The sequence below is a fragment of the Polyodon spathula genome, chromosome 21 (genome assembly GCF_017654505.1).
Source record: "Polyodon spathula isolate WHYD16114869_AA chromosome 21, ASM1765450v1, whole genome shotgun sequence".
In the NCBI taxonomy this organism is placed as follows: domain Eukaryota; kingdom Metazoa; phylum Chordata; class Actinopteri; order Acipenseriformes; family Polyodontidae; genus Polyodon; species Polyodon spathula.
In genome coordinates this window covers 9,586,369-9,602,312 of record NC_054554.1, presented here as the reverse complement: position 1 = coordinate 9,602,312, position 15,944 = coordinate 9,586,369, and the positions used below count along the sequence as shown (strand labels likewise).

Genomic DNA, 15,944 nt, shown 5'->3' with positions numbered 1-15,944 from the left:
TATACATCTCCACCCGTTTCTACAAATCCACGTCATTTATATCCTACCCAACACTTACAAACTGAGGTGTGTGTACATCAGTTCCCAAATGATGAAATAATTAAGACGCTAGAGTTAATTAATTAGGTCAAAATGTAGGTACATTCTGCACTAAGTTCAATTCGGCACTGAAGGTTGGAAAACACAGCTTTAGCTGACATGTGGATCGCAGTTGTTTTTGTGGATGAAAATGTATGTTTGACAAGACTGCCATATGCTGTACTATCTGTGTAATTATGAACAGTGTGTATTCAGGGTGTGTCAGATGCCATGTTATTTCAATTGTTTACAATCGTTCCAAATTTAAGTAATTGTGTCAGTAGGGTATAGCATCTTTGTGCATCTGTGAAAAAGCATATCCTTCCAGTATAAGCCGGCTTCATAATGAATGAACACTTGGTGACATGAATGAATGAATGCATTTTTTTCAAACTAGAATTCGATTCATTTTCAGGGCAATTTCCATTGGTTTGCTGCCAGTTCTGCTTTTTATTGTATAATGACCGTCTGGACACTGCAATTTATGAATGTTGACTCAAAGCAGTACCCGTACTTTTTTGTATTACGTCACTTCCTATCTCCCATCGCCCAGTAACTCGGAAGAGATGGTGTAACTAATGATAGGAAAAATCGGGTTTTATATATTTTTGAAACGTAGTGGCTGTTTGCTTAAACGGGCAAATGTCAAGTCGGGCTTTGCGAAGACTTAAAGGGAACCCCCGGGGTCAGGAGGCCCTGCAAGCGGCTGACCCGGAGCTTGAGACGGGGGAAGAGGAGGAAGAGACACAGACAGAACCTGCAAAGAACACCAGTCGGAAAGCAAAGAGAAACAAGAAACAAAAAAATATCTGTAATATCTACGAGCTGGTGAGCGTGCATACAACACAAAATACGTTAATAAAAATGGCAGTGTTTCTGGACATTGTTTAAATTGCAGCAATACAGAATCATTGCGTGGCAGTCAAGTGGCACACGTTCAGAACTGTCAACCAATATGCCACTAGTTTAACAAAAAGTTTTTGTGTTTTTTTTTTACAAACGGAATCTAGTTATATAAATAAAGTAGCTTTTAATATTTCATTATATTCACTATATTAAAGCTGCAGATTCCAGTGGCGTTCAGTTTTATGGTGCGATGTTTATTAATTTTCCATCGTTCTGTACTCAATCAGAAAGCAGATCTTGTTGTCACGTTTCCTTAACTCGTGCGGTGATTTTTTTTAAATTTAAAAAGCGCCTTTTGTATGGTGGTTTTGTTATATAGACTTTTACTAAACTATTCCCTACACTGGATTGATGCTTGGCAAAAATGTCATAAATACTGTGTTGCCTGTTTCCAAAGCTAACTACAGAAAATACTATGTACTATTGTGGTAATTAAAAATATCCGTACACAGATCATAGCTTTGATACAAAAAAATAGTAATAAAAGACAAGGTCATTCTAGATAACAGTGTTGTTCATGGTTAACTGTGAATGAGTTATTTGAGAAGACATTTATAGAATCTGCTATAGAATAATGAGATGTTTCTTATATAGGCTATGTATGTACCATAATGCTTTAAATGGAATTCTGTTTTTATACGACTAAATCCTTTAACTGTGAGACTGAATATTCTTACAGATAAATGAAGCTGAGAATGAGACTGATAAAAACCGTGAAGCTGAAGCCCCAGCAGAAGAAGAGCATGCAGAGTCCAAGCTAGACCCTGACAACCATGAAAAGAAGGAGAAGAGTGATAATGGGGAGACAGAAAAGCAAGAGGAGACCCAGGAGACAGAAAAGGTAGAACTAAAAAAGCAGAGCAGAAGGCTTCTATATTGACCATATATATCTTGTTGTGAAGAGAAAAAAATATTAAGTACAGTCATTCTTTATCATTAATAACATATGTTCTTATTGAGCTGCAGATTTCATTCAGAGATTCTACAATATTTTTTAAGTGATACACAGTGTCACTGGAAAGTCTTTGAAAAACAGCCTTAAACGAGAGAGCGTCAGAACGAGGTCTGTAATTTAGAACAAGAGGCAAAAAAAAAAAAAAAAAAGATTTTATCTTGAACAACTCTCGGATTTTTAGGGAACTTCTTCTGGATGAACAAGCTGTTATTCCTCATGGTGTCCTCCCACTTTGCACTGTCACCAGATGTACATGTTATGTGCTATTTATAAGCTTTGCAGGGGGTACATGTTTGTTACTTGTATCTTGTTTTGTTTCAGTCGAGCGTGAGTGTTAAAGCAAGCAAGAAAAAAAAGAAAAAGAAAAACAAGAAGACAACAGCAGGGGATGCTCAGGTACACCATGCTCCAGTTTTAGTCAATGCAGATTTAGTCTTGCTGAACATTTCATTTAAGTTGTTCTCCGACGGTGTTTTATCAGTACAGCCTATTCTTTCTTGTGTGTTATTGCTACACACAGTACATATTTTAACTATCAACCAGTGTGATATAGGAACTTGGTCATCTGCTAACCAAGTGATGGCATTCTGATTGCACTGGGAAGCAGCTATCGTGTACTGCATTTAAGAAGCAGCAGTGTCCCCTTAGATGCTTTTTCTTTTGCGAAGGAGCAGTTCTTATCAAGTGGTTCTCAGCTGCATTGCAGTGGCACTGTACTTCCCAATTTGTTTTCAAGCCCATCATATTCATCACAGATCAAGAATAGATTGATTGCATAAGCTCCCCAGTAACTACCTGTTGATCTGCTTCATCAAAATATTGACTGTAAGCCACGTTCCTTACTGCATAAACAAACAAATATCTTGCATTTCATTTTTTTGTATTCCACAATATATGTCTTGTTAAGCAAAAAAAAACAAAAAAAACCCCCAGCAAGATTCATTCTTTAGTTTACTGGTGGTGGTACACTGCTATATTCCATTGTTCTTTCAATACAATTATATTACAGTCCAGTAGAAAAGTCAGAGCTTCCCCAGTAGGCTTTGTTCTTTTTCACACAATTGTTTAACATTTTTTCTCTAAAATGATTAAGATTTAGAAAACAAATGAACTTCCAACCTTTCAGATGGTATTTTCTAGAGTTAATAGAAAGCCATTTTTGCAGATTTCAATGATACCTGTTAATTATAGGCATGACTGGGCAACCCTGTTGAAAAAGTTGAAGTTATACAGTAAAATTAGACTACTGCCATGTTTAGAGAAGTGTTTCTAACATTTGAAATGTGTGGAATTGTATTCAAAATATGATATAGTATGAAACAATAACTTTTATTTCTGTTTTTAGAAGCATCTAAAAAAGGTGACCGATCATAAGGTGTCCCTCGCCTCCCCCATATTATGTACTTGGCCTCCATTAAAGTTCTCATTAAAGTTTTTTTATGGTTGCATGGGCCTTGCCGTAAAGATGTAAGGGAAGATGTAGTAGATGCAAGAACAGGTTTTAACAAGGGAGTCGTTTATTCAACATTGAATTTAATAATTGTTTGGCAACAGCTGTCGCATAACATTTGCTCATCTATTAAAAAAAAAGAAAGGGATCTGCACACTTGTTACATTTATTTTGTGTAGTTCATATGCGTGAAATGCAATTATAAAAAGTGCATGTGTTCTCTACTGGTGCTTGATAAATGAATTATCTAAGGATTTTTTTTTTTATCACTGCAAAAGTATTTTACATATTTATCTGTTAGATTTTTTTTTAATGCATTTTTTTTAATGAGTGCTGCTTTAGGTCTGTGATAATTAAGGACATCAGTTGCCTTGTATTTGTCTCATGCAGGAGGAAGGGTGCACTGATGACATTGACAGTATCCTAGAGACAATTGAAAATCAGACTGGCCTGTCCTATCAGAACGAGGGCTCCAGAAACGCTGACACCAGGCCTGTTCTTTATGTAGAACACAGGTGAGCACTCTCCCAATCTTATTCTTTCTCTTGCATCAGTTAATCTGGATCTGACATTTCTACATGGAACAATAAAATATATAAATGATTTGTCACCCACTTTGAGGGTGTGGGATTTTAGATTGGGAACAGGCTGTTGTGGCTTTTCACACGATAGTCTAGCATTGAGGTTTTTGTTTTAATTTGTTGAATTAATTTCCATTTCAGCTGTAACTCAAACCACTCTTTCAGAACTGCATATTGCACTCTCACAAAGTAGACTGAAAATTGGCACATTATTCAGCAAGTCGTTAAATAGAAAGAAAAGGTTTAATTTAATTTAACAAACAACCCCAGTCCAAATTTCATGCCAGACAACTTTAAGAGAATTGGCTAATCGAAATACAGAAAATGTCTATTCTGATGATTACAATTTCACAGCAAAAATAGTGTCAGGTCATTCAGAGAATTAAATACTATACAGGTATAATTTATTAATCTAATCTAGACCCTCTTGCAGAATAAAGGTAAAACTCGGAAATAGTGTGATTAAACCTTGTAGTGGTTAATGGCATTGTCTATTCTCTAAAACATTCACACTTTTCTACTATAATAACTGAAGTAATAACATATTTATTTATCAAATATATTGGCTGATGTCTGAATTCTGTTAATTTGGGGAGTGGCTTATTTTAAATTAAGTAAACTGATTTGTTTACATACAACTAAATAAACTTTCTGCAACCAATTACATTTCATGGTGTAGCATGTTTTTCTTTCTTGCATTGATGTTTTAGAAACCTGAATCCTGAAACAGAGCTGAAGAGATATTTTGGGGCTCGAGCAGTCTTGGGGGATCAAAGGTTAGAATGGATTTTATTTCTGCAAAAGTTTTTTAAAGTTCTATTTTTACAGCATTATGCTTCTTCATAATGTTCCTTAAATGGATTTTTAAATGGGTGGGGGGGTGTTTTTGTTATAGCCATATGTGATTGCTCAATGGAACCCTGTTTCACCAGGGTGCCTGTCGTCATCACCAAGTGGTTGGTTTTAATGAGGTGTATATGTATACAATAGTATTTCAGTACATACAACGTTCATTGTAGTAACTAAGTGGTGTAGCTAAATCATGCTCTATTCAGCCTGAAGAGAACAAACAAAATAAAACTGATACTATGTGTCATAGGATTACATACTTCAAAATAGATTAAGAAGCTAGCTTAAGATAGTCAGTAACTGAAAGGCATTTTAAAGCTGTGTCTTCCTCAAGCAGACCAAGGCAAAGACAGCGCCAGTTTCACCGCAGCACATGGATGACAACACTAAAGAACACCTGGCCACGATTCAGCAAACCTGGTATTTTTTTTTAAACCTGTTCTGCGGAGTAGGAGGTCTTTATTAAAGATCCTCTTATGTTTATGTAACACTGTTGTCATATTTTCAGCACCCTATATCTCTGAAACCATTTCATATACAGACTTTTATCTGCAGGGGTATAACTGCCTCTTAAGTAAATGCACGTGCCTATGCTTCTATGAGTGTTTCTTTTTCTGAGTGCATTGCAAGTTACAAAGCCACTAATGGAGCAGGTGTTATGTGTGTATGTCAACTGTGAAAATCTGATCAGCACACAATGTCATTGTGCAAATTTAAAATAAATAGTGAAACAAACATTTTCTTCCTAGTAAAATAGTACAGTATGTGTCTTTACTAACTACTGCTGCTGCCAATGGGGATTCTGTGTATGTGATTTGTTGCTCTATAAAACAAAAACAAAATTGAAATCTGTAATATATATATATATATATATATATATATATATATATATATATATATATATAGCTATAATCTGTGTATATTATTGTATGATATATCTGACATGCAGACAAATAACATTTATGCCATTGTTTTATTTTAATCTCTGAAGGGATTTCCATGAGCCTTCTGGAGACGAAAGATGGAGTCCAGTATTTCACTTTTGAACACAGCAGGGAGTATCAGCAAGTTCAGTTCAAATTCCTGGAGGCAGTAGAGTCTATGGACCCAAACAACATTGTGGTGCGTACTTGAAAAAACAAAACTGCCTTTCATTCCAGTGCCTGCATTTTAAAAGTGTAGGTTACTATACAGGACACCACTTGAAAACTGTAAAATGGATTTTTTTCTTTGGATCAGTGTATTGGTTACCTGAAATACAACTTTTTTTCTTGCTGCAAGCAGTTGTATTGTATTTGACTTTCCCAGATTATTATTATTATTATTAAGAAAATGTTCAATTGTACCTTATTCCCAGTTCCTTCTGCTAAAACACACACAACTTTAATGAACGAAAAACATGCCATATAAATTCTGATTGCCAGCAGAATTATACAGAATGGGCCAACGAAACCTCCAGAAGCAATTTGAAAGCGTATTTCTCCTGGCACTGCCCATAGTACATAAGCGGCTTTATAGCAACCTTCCTGCCAGATGGACAGCTTGTAAATTATGAAAAAATACATAATCTAAGGGTCTAGGACATGCAGGTCTACAGATGAGTGATACAAAGAGACTATTTTCATTACAGATACACTGTGATCATGTTGTGAGTGTCACATTCTTTAAAGACCTTTCAACTGGTACCTGAAAGCAATTGGTGATTGTTGAATCTATAGCGGTTTATTTGCAACACAGTGTGTTGATGTGCCTTTCTTTTTCTTGTCTCGTAGCTCCTCTTGCAAATGAATCCTTATCACATTGACTCCTTGCTCCAGCTCTCTGATGTCTGTCGCATTCAAGATGATCAGGAAATGGCTAAAGACCTGATTGGTGAGACTCTTGCTTGTGCCTTTCAACTGAACTAAGCTGAACTGTGTAGCTGGGGGTTATGTCTATATCTGGTTTGCCAGCTAAAGCAGAAAAGCACAGTGTCAGGGTGGGGGCGGGGGGCAGGCACACAAAAAAGCCTTCAAAGCTTACACAGCATATGGAAACCTTTTCTTTTATGGTGTGGGTCTTGACTGGATGATGACATCACAACCACATACAGTATGTGTTGGACTACTACAGCCCCAATTTTAAATTAAGACAAACATCCTTTGTGCACTTCACTGCTTTGACCCTTTGGATACAGCTATACATGGTCAAAATTATATATCAGGTAATGTATTAATAAAAAATATTACATTTTTCCTCCTAGAGAGGGCCCTGTACAGTTTTGAATGTGCATCCCATCCTGTGTTCAGCCTAACCTCTGGAACATCCAGACTTGATTATTTACGACCTGAAAATAGGTGAGTATCGGGTTAGACAACCTTTAGAGTAATATTGTAAATGCATTGGGAAATAAACAATGCGTGTGATAGAGGATTCCGTCTATCAGACCATACCAAAATTAAATCAGAAAGATCTACAGCAGTGGTACTCAACTCTGGCCCTCAAGGTCAAATCCAGTCCAGGTTTTTACTCCAAGCATATTCTAATGTAGTTAATTGAAGCTGCTAAGAGGCAATTAACTAATTTAGGACCTGCTTGGAACAAAGACCAGGACTGGAATGGATCTTGGGGGCCAGAGTTGAGTACTACTGATCTACAGTATAGAAATCATCTATTAGAAAATGTGTAAAAATCTAAGTGTTTACCACAAGGAGTGTGAGGCAGACAGATGTACAAGTCCCTGTTTTGAATGGTAACTCACAGGCTGTGGCAATGTGGCATCATTAACCCTTTAGCTGACAACTGTTATTGCCCCCCCCTCATGATGGAAAGTGAAGGGAATTGTTGAATGCATCACATTGCTCTGTATCAAGACATTTCATTATTGCTGTGAAGTACATCTCTTCTCCCCTACACCCCAACACCTTCGTGACACATTTTCTCCCCCCTCAAAAAAAGATCAATGCATCTGTGACCGGGATGGCTTTGTGGTGACATCAGGCCAGAAACAGGAACAAAAACAAATGCAGTACTGCGGGTAAAAGACCAGGCGTGCACCGTGTATTTACTTTAAACAACAAAAATAAAACAAACAGTTTTAACAAACAGAAACACTCACAGAGCAAAATAGAAGGTTCAAACAAAAACAAAAATCACGAAAAAAAACAAAACAGACCCTAGGTCAGGCTGGGCAGTTGCCTTCACTGTTCTTAGACTTTCAGTTTCGTTTTAAATTCACTGCTTCTCCCGTCTCTCTCTCACACACACACACACATTCCTCCGCCGGACACCCACACAGAGTGCTGAGAGCTGCAGGCTTATGCACAGGACCATCTCTCAATTAGCAACAAATGAATCATTTAATTCAGGAGATGGCCTTCTACACAAGGTTTTTAATGTGGAGGGGGCTTCCCATCCACACTGTAAAACAATAACAAAACCTATGGCTTCACAGTCATAATTTTAATAATAATAATAATAATAATGAATAAAATAATAATAAATTGCACAGGGGCAGAGGGGTACCCTATTCTAAAATAAACAAATACATTTATGGCAGGGCTTTGCCCTGCCCCCTTTTCATGTGCATATCTATAAATAATAATAATAATAATAAATAATACTTAACCTAAATCCTGACCATGTTTGTTGTAATACGGGTAGTACTCTAAGCGACAGTATAATAAGAACAGATTCAATTTTTTTTTTTTTTTTTTTTTTATCCATTTACAGGGCATTTTACTTGTCACTGTACAAGCACATGATGTTTCTGGAGAGAAGAGGGTGTCCCCGGACAGCACTGGAGTACTGTAAACTCATACTAAGGTAAGTGTACCTTTCTATTCCACAGTGGAACAGCAGTGTAAGTAGCTACACAGGGGCTTGTCATTTTCAAGGAGGAGAAAACTGTCACGCCGAGCCAAATTTAAATAGCCTTTATGCTACTGCCAGTACTTGCTGCAGAGGATAAATTTCTAAATTTCATCTGCAGCTCTGTTGTAGCTCGGGAAACAACAAAAAAAGTAAAAATAACATAGGGAAGCACACATTTTCTATGTTAGAAATCCACTTGAAACCCCCTTCGTGTGTGAAAAGCTTTAATATGGTGTACTGTCATAATCTACCATGCTGTTGTCTGTAGTTCTGCCCCCCCCCCCCCCCCCCCCCCCCCCCCCCCCACCCCCCCCCCCCCCCCCCCCCCCCCCCCCCCCCCCCCCCCCCCCCCCCCCGCGCCCCAATACAATGGGTTTATGTGCTTTGGCTTTGACGGGAGGCAAAAATTCTGCATGTAAATAAAAAGCCTTTGGAAAAACAATAAGCTGCTCCATGACAAATAGAAAATATATCTTGTGCCTTTTACATAAGAATAGTTTGTGTTTGAATAGTGCCATCATGACTTTGCATGTTAAGTTAATCGTATGAATATGCGTTGTTTTTTGTCTAATGGGTGCACTTGTACAGTACCTTTCGCAATTTTAAAAGCCGATTTTTATTATTTTTCTACCCCCAGTTTTGACCCTGATAACGACCCTCTGTGCATGCTGTTGCTGCTTGATTTCCTGTCACTGCGATCACGGGAGTATTCGTTCCTGATTCGGATCTATGAGGAGTGGGAGGTAAGGAGGCACTGCACACGCACTTTAGGTGGGGGGCAAGTCAGATGTTTTTAAACAAAATCAGTTTTGATAGTAGCTCAGAGATACTAAAATGTGACCTGACAATGTTGTTTACAATGTTTTGTGTCACTAGGCTTTGAGTATAGCCTCCTAGTAGAGTATAGCCTCCTATAGCCTCATAGTAGAGACTACTGTGTATTTTGGAGCACTAGTTCTTTACAGATATTGATGAAGGTTGGCTGGCAATAGCTGCTGTTTGACATTTTCCATTCTGCACCTTTCATAAAGCTTGTCCTTATGAAGCTCTTCGTACTGTGATACAGAAGGGAGAAGTACCAAATGTAGTATATACTTAGGGCTTCTGTTTTTCTCTGTTTATTAATTTCATTTTTCGTTGCTTATTTTAAGCTATTTTCAAGCTATAAGTAATTTTTATTTATTTTTTTTACTCTGGGCTTTCACTTTTTGTATACTGTGTGAAATTATTGTCTTTGGTTACTGGGAAAGTTTTTCTGGAAGTCATTTTATGTCTATCGTGACATCCTTGTAACTTTTTAAAAAGTTAAAGGCACTCCTGTGACCTCAAAAGGGCGTCCAAACACATCTTCTTTCTAAGTTCAGCTGGTACACCAGATTATAGATATTAACCTGCCCACCTGCAACTTTCTTCAATTTGTGGACCCTTTTGATTAATTATTTATCAAAAGGTTTCAGGTTATTGGAATAAAAGTAGTCAGGACATTTACCAATTCCACACGTGCTGTTTACTGAGTTCAAACATTGTGAGCTACATGTAGTGTCGCACCACTGTTTTTTGAATGCCCATATTTTGAATGAAACTTTGCTAGATTGTTTACCTGGGTTTTGTTGTTCCAGGCCCACCGGAACCTGTCACAGCTTCCAAACTTTGCCTATTCAGTGGGGCTGTGCTATTACTTCCTCAGTCAGCAGGAGGACCTGCCCGCTGCAGAGTGCGCTCAGAAACAACAGATGGCTGATCGCTTCCTACAAAATGCGCTGTTGATGTTTCCAAGCGGTAAGAGACGCATCTGTATTAGTTCTAGTAAATCTCACACTACGGTGTACGGTTTTTCAGATTTTTATGGGGTGTTTGGTTTGCTGTTTTAGGTCCTGCTGCTATTTGGATGAAATCAGATTCTGTCTTTACAGTTTACTCAGAATGGTATTCTTACTGCTTCTGTTTTACTTGTAGTGTTGATGCCTCTATTGGAGATATGTGCTGTAGAGCCTGATGCTGCTGTCTCGTCACATGCATTTTTTGGACCAAGGACTCAAATTGGGTAGGTGTTGTTATAACTGATTTTAACTGTTACAAAAATGTTCCAGCCAACAACCTTTTACAGAAGTGATGAAAGAACAATGGTCTTTTGTTTGTAGTATGATGGCATTTAAATGCAGAGGTTATCCATAAATGATTTAAGAAAATACAAATGTTCTTGTCCAACTGTTCTTTACTACATTAATTAAATGCAAAATACATTTTGCTTTTAAAGACTCTTTTTAGGAATTGTCAAGACCACCAGATAACAGAAAAAAAGTGTTGCAAAATCAGAATACTCATTTCTCTTTTTAAATGTTCTTAATATGATATGAAAGTGATACAGTAAGTTAAAATTTCTTACAAATAGTGTTTTGGCGTTTGGTATCGTAAACATATACAGATGTTTCACTCTTCTCTGACAATCACACAATACAACATATTTTCCTTTAAGTTATATGACTTTGATCTAGAGACCAAATACTTCAGAGTAGCATATTCTATTAAGTACACAGCTGAAAGTTATCCTTCTGTTGTGGGTGCTTGAAATTGCATCTTTAGATAAATGGATATGTAACATGTGTAAAAGGTGGATTGTTTTCGATTTATGTAGGTCAATTGTTTGTTAAACACATTATTAAACATGTTTTAATGAGACAGTGGGTTAGTTGCAAAGCCTTAATTTTTTTGTAATGATCATGTGACTGGTGTAACATTTCAATATGATATGCTGTAGCTATACCAGTGTGGAATCGTACATACTGGAAAGCTGATGAGATCACGTGTGTCTGTACAGGCAGCCCCCTGCCCTGAACGAGCTGGTGGCCCTCTTCGTCGGGAGGAGTCACTCTCTGTGGAAAGACCCGGCTGTGATGCTGTGGCTGGAGAGCAATGTTAAAGAAGTGTTGCAGAGAGTAGATGCCAGTGAACCTGTGGTGGAGGAGTATGAAAAGAAGTAAGCCCTCCTGTTGAAGTGTGAAATGCTCCAATAAACTGTTTAGGGAGTGGAAATATATGTTAAAAGAGAGTTCAAATCTAAACTGAGGCTTTCCAATGCAAATTTTGTATTTGCAAACATGATGTCTGGGCTGGTACCACTTTAGGTTAAAGAAAGTTCTGTTTTTATGCCTTATTCTCAGGATATCTGTTAAACTTGCACTTCCTGGATCATTTCACCCTGGGCCAAAGCAAGTTAGTTAAAAGAGAAGCAGCTGGTTGGTTAATGACAATAAATAAGCTATGAAGAGCTGGGAACCATTTCACTGTCCAGGTGAGATGACCAAGTAAATGCAACACAATCTAAAAGCATGGCTTGCAAACAGAAATGAACCAAGTGTGGTACCAGATATCATGTTTTAAGGGCTGGTAAGAGAAATAATGTTGTTCCAGTACATCAGGCTGGGAATATGTGATTACATAGTCATAGCTTGAGGTCAAGTAATATACAATAAGTATGCTTAATAATTAGTATTACATTGCATTTGAAAAACCAAGACATTAGATTATGAAGCTATATTATTCCAACTAATAAATCATAAAAACACATTTTAATATTGTTCAATTTAAAAAATAAAATAAAAAAAAATAAAAAAATGTATGCAAGAGTAAAAATACATAAATACATGTAAATAGTGTGCTGCCTGAAAGCTTTTTAATGCAGGGTTAAATGGTTAATTATGTTATGTTGCCATTATGATGTTATGCTTGATGTAAGGTTAATGCATACCTGCTGTTCCCCTGGACCCATGAAGATTAGATGTTGCAGTTCCTGGCGAACATTATAAAATATATATATATACCTGTATCTACAGGAGGAAGCTGAGGTACCAAAGTGCCCCAAGAAGCATTCACCGCCATGTTATCTTGTCAGAGATAAAGGAGGCCACAGCTGCTCTGCCTCTGGTAAGAGAGATTAGTACAGTCGTATCCCAGGCCACACACAGGTGTCATCATTCTGTGTCATCATTCCTTTTACTAAAGTGAAAACATATGGAACTTGATTTCTATAGTCACAGAATCTTGTATCAAACATATATATATATATTTTGTTTTTTAAATCATTTCCACTTTTCTACAACATTATTTGCTGCAAGTTAATGAGAATATGAATATATGTTTAGACACACATCTGCCTACCTTTGTTACACTTGCATTTTCACATGTGCATACATTCAGTGGCATTTTGCATTTATAGATTTGGCAGGAGATGTATGTTACTCGCATGCTTGTTTTCCTCTGCAGGAAGTGACTGCTCAGCCAGTGATGGGGTTTGACCCCTTGCCTCCTTTAGATTCGGTGGTTTCTTACACCAGACCTGAAAGGTATATTTGCTTTTTAGACTGTCATGCATGGTCTCTATGAACAACAGGTGATTAAGATATTATTTTTATGAATGCTACCTCCCATATTTATTCTGTAATCTAATTGCATTTTTTTTATTCAAATAGCTTTCAGATCTGTAGTCATCTGTCACTTCAAATGAAAATATACACTGGTAGACTATAGCTTTCAAACAAAGAAGATTAGATTAATCTGAGAATCATACATGCTGTAAGAAGTCCCTTGAGCACATCATTAGTTCACACTTACATTAAAAATATTCAAATGATTTCTGAGGTCAGCTTGGCTTGAACAGTACTAATTTGTTTTAATAACGATTACTTATATAAAAGCAAGCTTTTTCAGAAAAGAAACAAAAAAACATGTGGTATTTTGCCAGTAAGATATATTGAGTTAAATGGTCAATTCAATTTACACTGCCAAGCAAAGGTAGTTTGTAACTGAATGTTGCAATACATTTCAAAAATTTGAATAAAACGCTTGAAGTGGTTTATGTATCTGTCTGGTTGCCTGACATCATTATTAAAAATTAACAAATACAATTATACTAAAATATACTGTCCTTATTTACCATCCAACTATAGTAGGGTTTGTAGATATTTCATCTTTGTCTTTTTAAATGTACAAATGGGAGCTACTTTTATTTGATGTTTTGCTGTCATGTGAAGTCAGTTGAACTGAAAATGTTGGTCTTGTGACAGCTTTACCTATATAGAAATAAAAACAAAATAGAGATAGAGTGGGATATGAATACAGGTCTTGTGTTTTCTATTGTAATTAATAAATATATTTACAATACCCCCTTTAGAAATAGTTTAACTAATGCAGCTTACTTAAATACACAGTACTTTATATGCCTATTTGCCTAAAGCCAGACTTTAAAAATATTATAATTTACTGCAATGGTGAATGCCCAGGCTTGTATGAAATTCAATGTGCATCTGAAGAAACACATTTGAGGTCAGTGCTTCCCCTTGGTAACACTGTAGTTGGGAGCCAAAAGTTAAGAGACCGTGCAATTTGTGTTCTATAGTGGCATATAGGGAAAATGTGAGCCATGACCATATCGCCTTATAACCTGTTCCATGGTAGAACGGGATAACAAGTTTTTTTTAAAAACACAAGTTTGATATGTTACTAACCATTTTGCCAAAATGTAAGTGTCTCCTTTTGAAATGTACCACATTACAAGTTGGATACATTCCTTGTAGGAGGAGGAAAATGCACTAATATGTATTGTTTTTAACCCCTTTTCCATAGAGCTAATAGAGTTGCTACTGATGAAAGCACTTTGTCGCTGTTTTTACGATCTCTTCTGCCAAACTTCAACCTACAGGTAAGTGGGTATTTTATTTGTCTTTATTTGTTGAGTTTTAAATAAATAACTAGTTTTTGTGTAAAATGCGTTCTAAACTCCCCAACTTTATGTCTGAGTGAACACTTAGTAGTGTTAAATTTAAACATATTAAAAGTAACTTACAAAATTCAGTGGCATTCTTTTTCTCAATGTCTAAAATGTTTTGAAAGACTTCTAGTCGAAATGTTTGTAATTGAAATTAAGTTTCTTTTAATATGTCATCTAAAAAGGCTACATTGTTTGCAACACGTGGCAGCTTACTGATTGAACAGATCCACATTTCATTAAAAAAAATCACCAACTTCTAGGCAATCCTGTAGTTACTGTGTGTCATTACTATGTGTGCTATATAATGTAATTAAAACTGTTTAGAGAAAATACAATTCTAGGTTCAGGTTTAAATGTTTTTATGTTCCTCATTTCAGGTCAGAATGTGTAGTCTCCTTAGAAATCCTTAAAATAATTTTGTTATCAAACTTAAATTATTGACCCAATAATATAATATTGTTAAAAATAACATTGATCAATATGTCGAAGATGTATTTTATTCTCATTGAACCCAGTGCTGTATGTTTTTCCTCTGACGAGCTGACTTAGGTACAGGGCCTCTTGTTTGCTCTTTGCAGGGTGGTGTAAGGCCTGAGGAGGACCTGGAAGTGGCCCGGGCTGGGCGACAGCTGAACCAGGAAGTGAACCGGCTAATGGGGGCTATGAGGGACATGCTGGCTAATATCCAGTTTCAGGAGCCACCGCGTGAGGACAACCCAGAGAGGGACGACGAGGAGTGGGATTGAGACGATTGAGACAGTTGAGGACCAGTTTAGTTGTCTACAGGACAGTAGGCTGCTGGGCCAGGGCTAGGGAAGTTGGAAGGGTACCAGGCTTAGACAACAGCAATAACAAATAAACCATTATAAATTCAATAATTTATCATATTCAGTTAGAACCTCCATTCTTGAGGCTCTAAGACAAAATTAACCGTGCTAATTTATCTGTTCTTAATAAAGCAGCAGCTTTGGAATTTTGATGGCACAACTGCAAGACCATGAATATGCATTTAAAATCTCCTTCAGCATGAGGCTGTTTATTAAAAATGTAAATTTGAAAATAAAACTCCTTTAAAAAAAAAAAAAAAAAAAAAAGCATACTTTTTCAATATTTCATTATTTATACATTTTGTCTGTTTGCAGTAATCCAAATGGATTTATGTAAATAAAATTATATGTGTGTGTGTGTGTGTGTGTGTGTGTGTGTCATATATAAAAAATATGTGTGGATTAAAACCTATGCCATGAGTTCACTGGAACTATGCATTACAAATATATCTACAGTTACAACAAAAGATCTTTTGAGTGCTCTGTTGTGTCAAGCTGATGCACTGATCCTGGTAGTCTGGAGGACTGGTAGTGAGAACAACAGCTGAAGGCTTGGTGTTTAAAATGTAAAGGTGAAGAGCATCATTACTGTAGAAAAAACTGTCATTTAAAAGATCACATGTACAGACCAATGTGTATAAAACATGTAGGTTAGCAGTTTGCATGGACCCTCAGAAAC

The 15,944-nt window shown here is 36.7% G+C and overlaps 1 protein-coding gene across 2 annotated transcripts; it reads left to right on the top strand.

Annotated features, from left to right (window-relative positions):
• The first annotated feature begins 594 nt into the window (after window positions 1-594).
• Window positions 595-15,502, top strand: tcf25 (transcription factor 25 (basic helix-loop-helix)). Of its 2 annotated transcripts, none has more exons than XM_041222224.1 (18): window positions 595-906; window positions 1,664-1,825; window positions 2,261-2,335; window positions 3,780-3,904; window positions 4,681-4,746; window positions 5,157-5,239; window positions 5,811-5,941; window positions 6,592-6,691; window positions 7,062-7,155; window positions 8,531-8,623; window positions 9,309-9,414; window positions 10,291-10,450; window positions 10,628-10,715; window positions 11,490-11,648; window positions 12,505-12,595; window positions 12,935-13,014; window positions 14,294-14,369; window positions 15,017-15,502. In XM_041222224.1, the coding sequence occupies exons 1-18, from the start codon at window positions 721-723 to the stop codon at window positions 15,182-15,184; spliced, it is 2,043 nt and encodes a 680-aa protein (XP_041078158.1). In that variant the 5' UTR covers window positions 595-720; the 3' UTR covers window positions 15,185-15,502. The 2 variants fall into 2 exon arrangements, with proteins under 2 accessions (XP_041078158.1, XP_041078157.1); XM_041222223.1 differs by having other exon boundaries at window positions 5,154-5,239.
• The last annotated feature ends 442 nt before the right edge of the window (window positions 15,503-15,944 follow it).

Excerpts from the sequence above, each read along its gene's own strand:
- tcf25 (XM_041222223.1), top strand. The coding sequence starts at position 721 with ATGTCAAGTCGGGCTTTGCGAAGACTTAAAGGGAACCCCCGGGGTCAG. Across the intron at positions 2,336-3,779 it reads CAACAGCAGGGGATGCTCAG|GAGGAAGGGTGCACTGATGA; the intron begins GTACACCATGCT and ends TGTCTCATGCAG. Across the intron at positions 5,240-5,810 it reads GCCACGATTCAGCAAACCTG|GGATTTCCATGAGCCTTCTG; the intron begins GTATTTTTTTTT and ends TAATCTCTGAAG.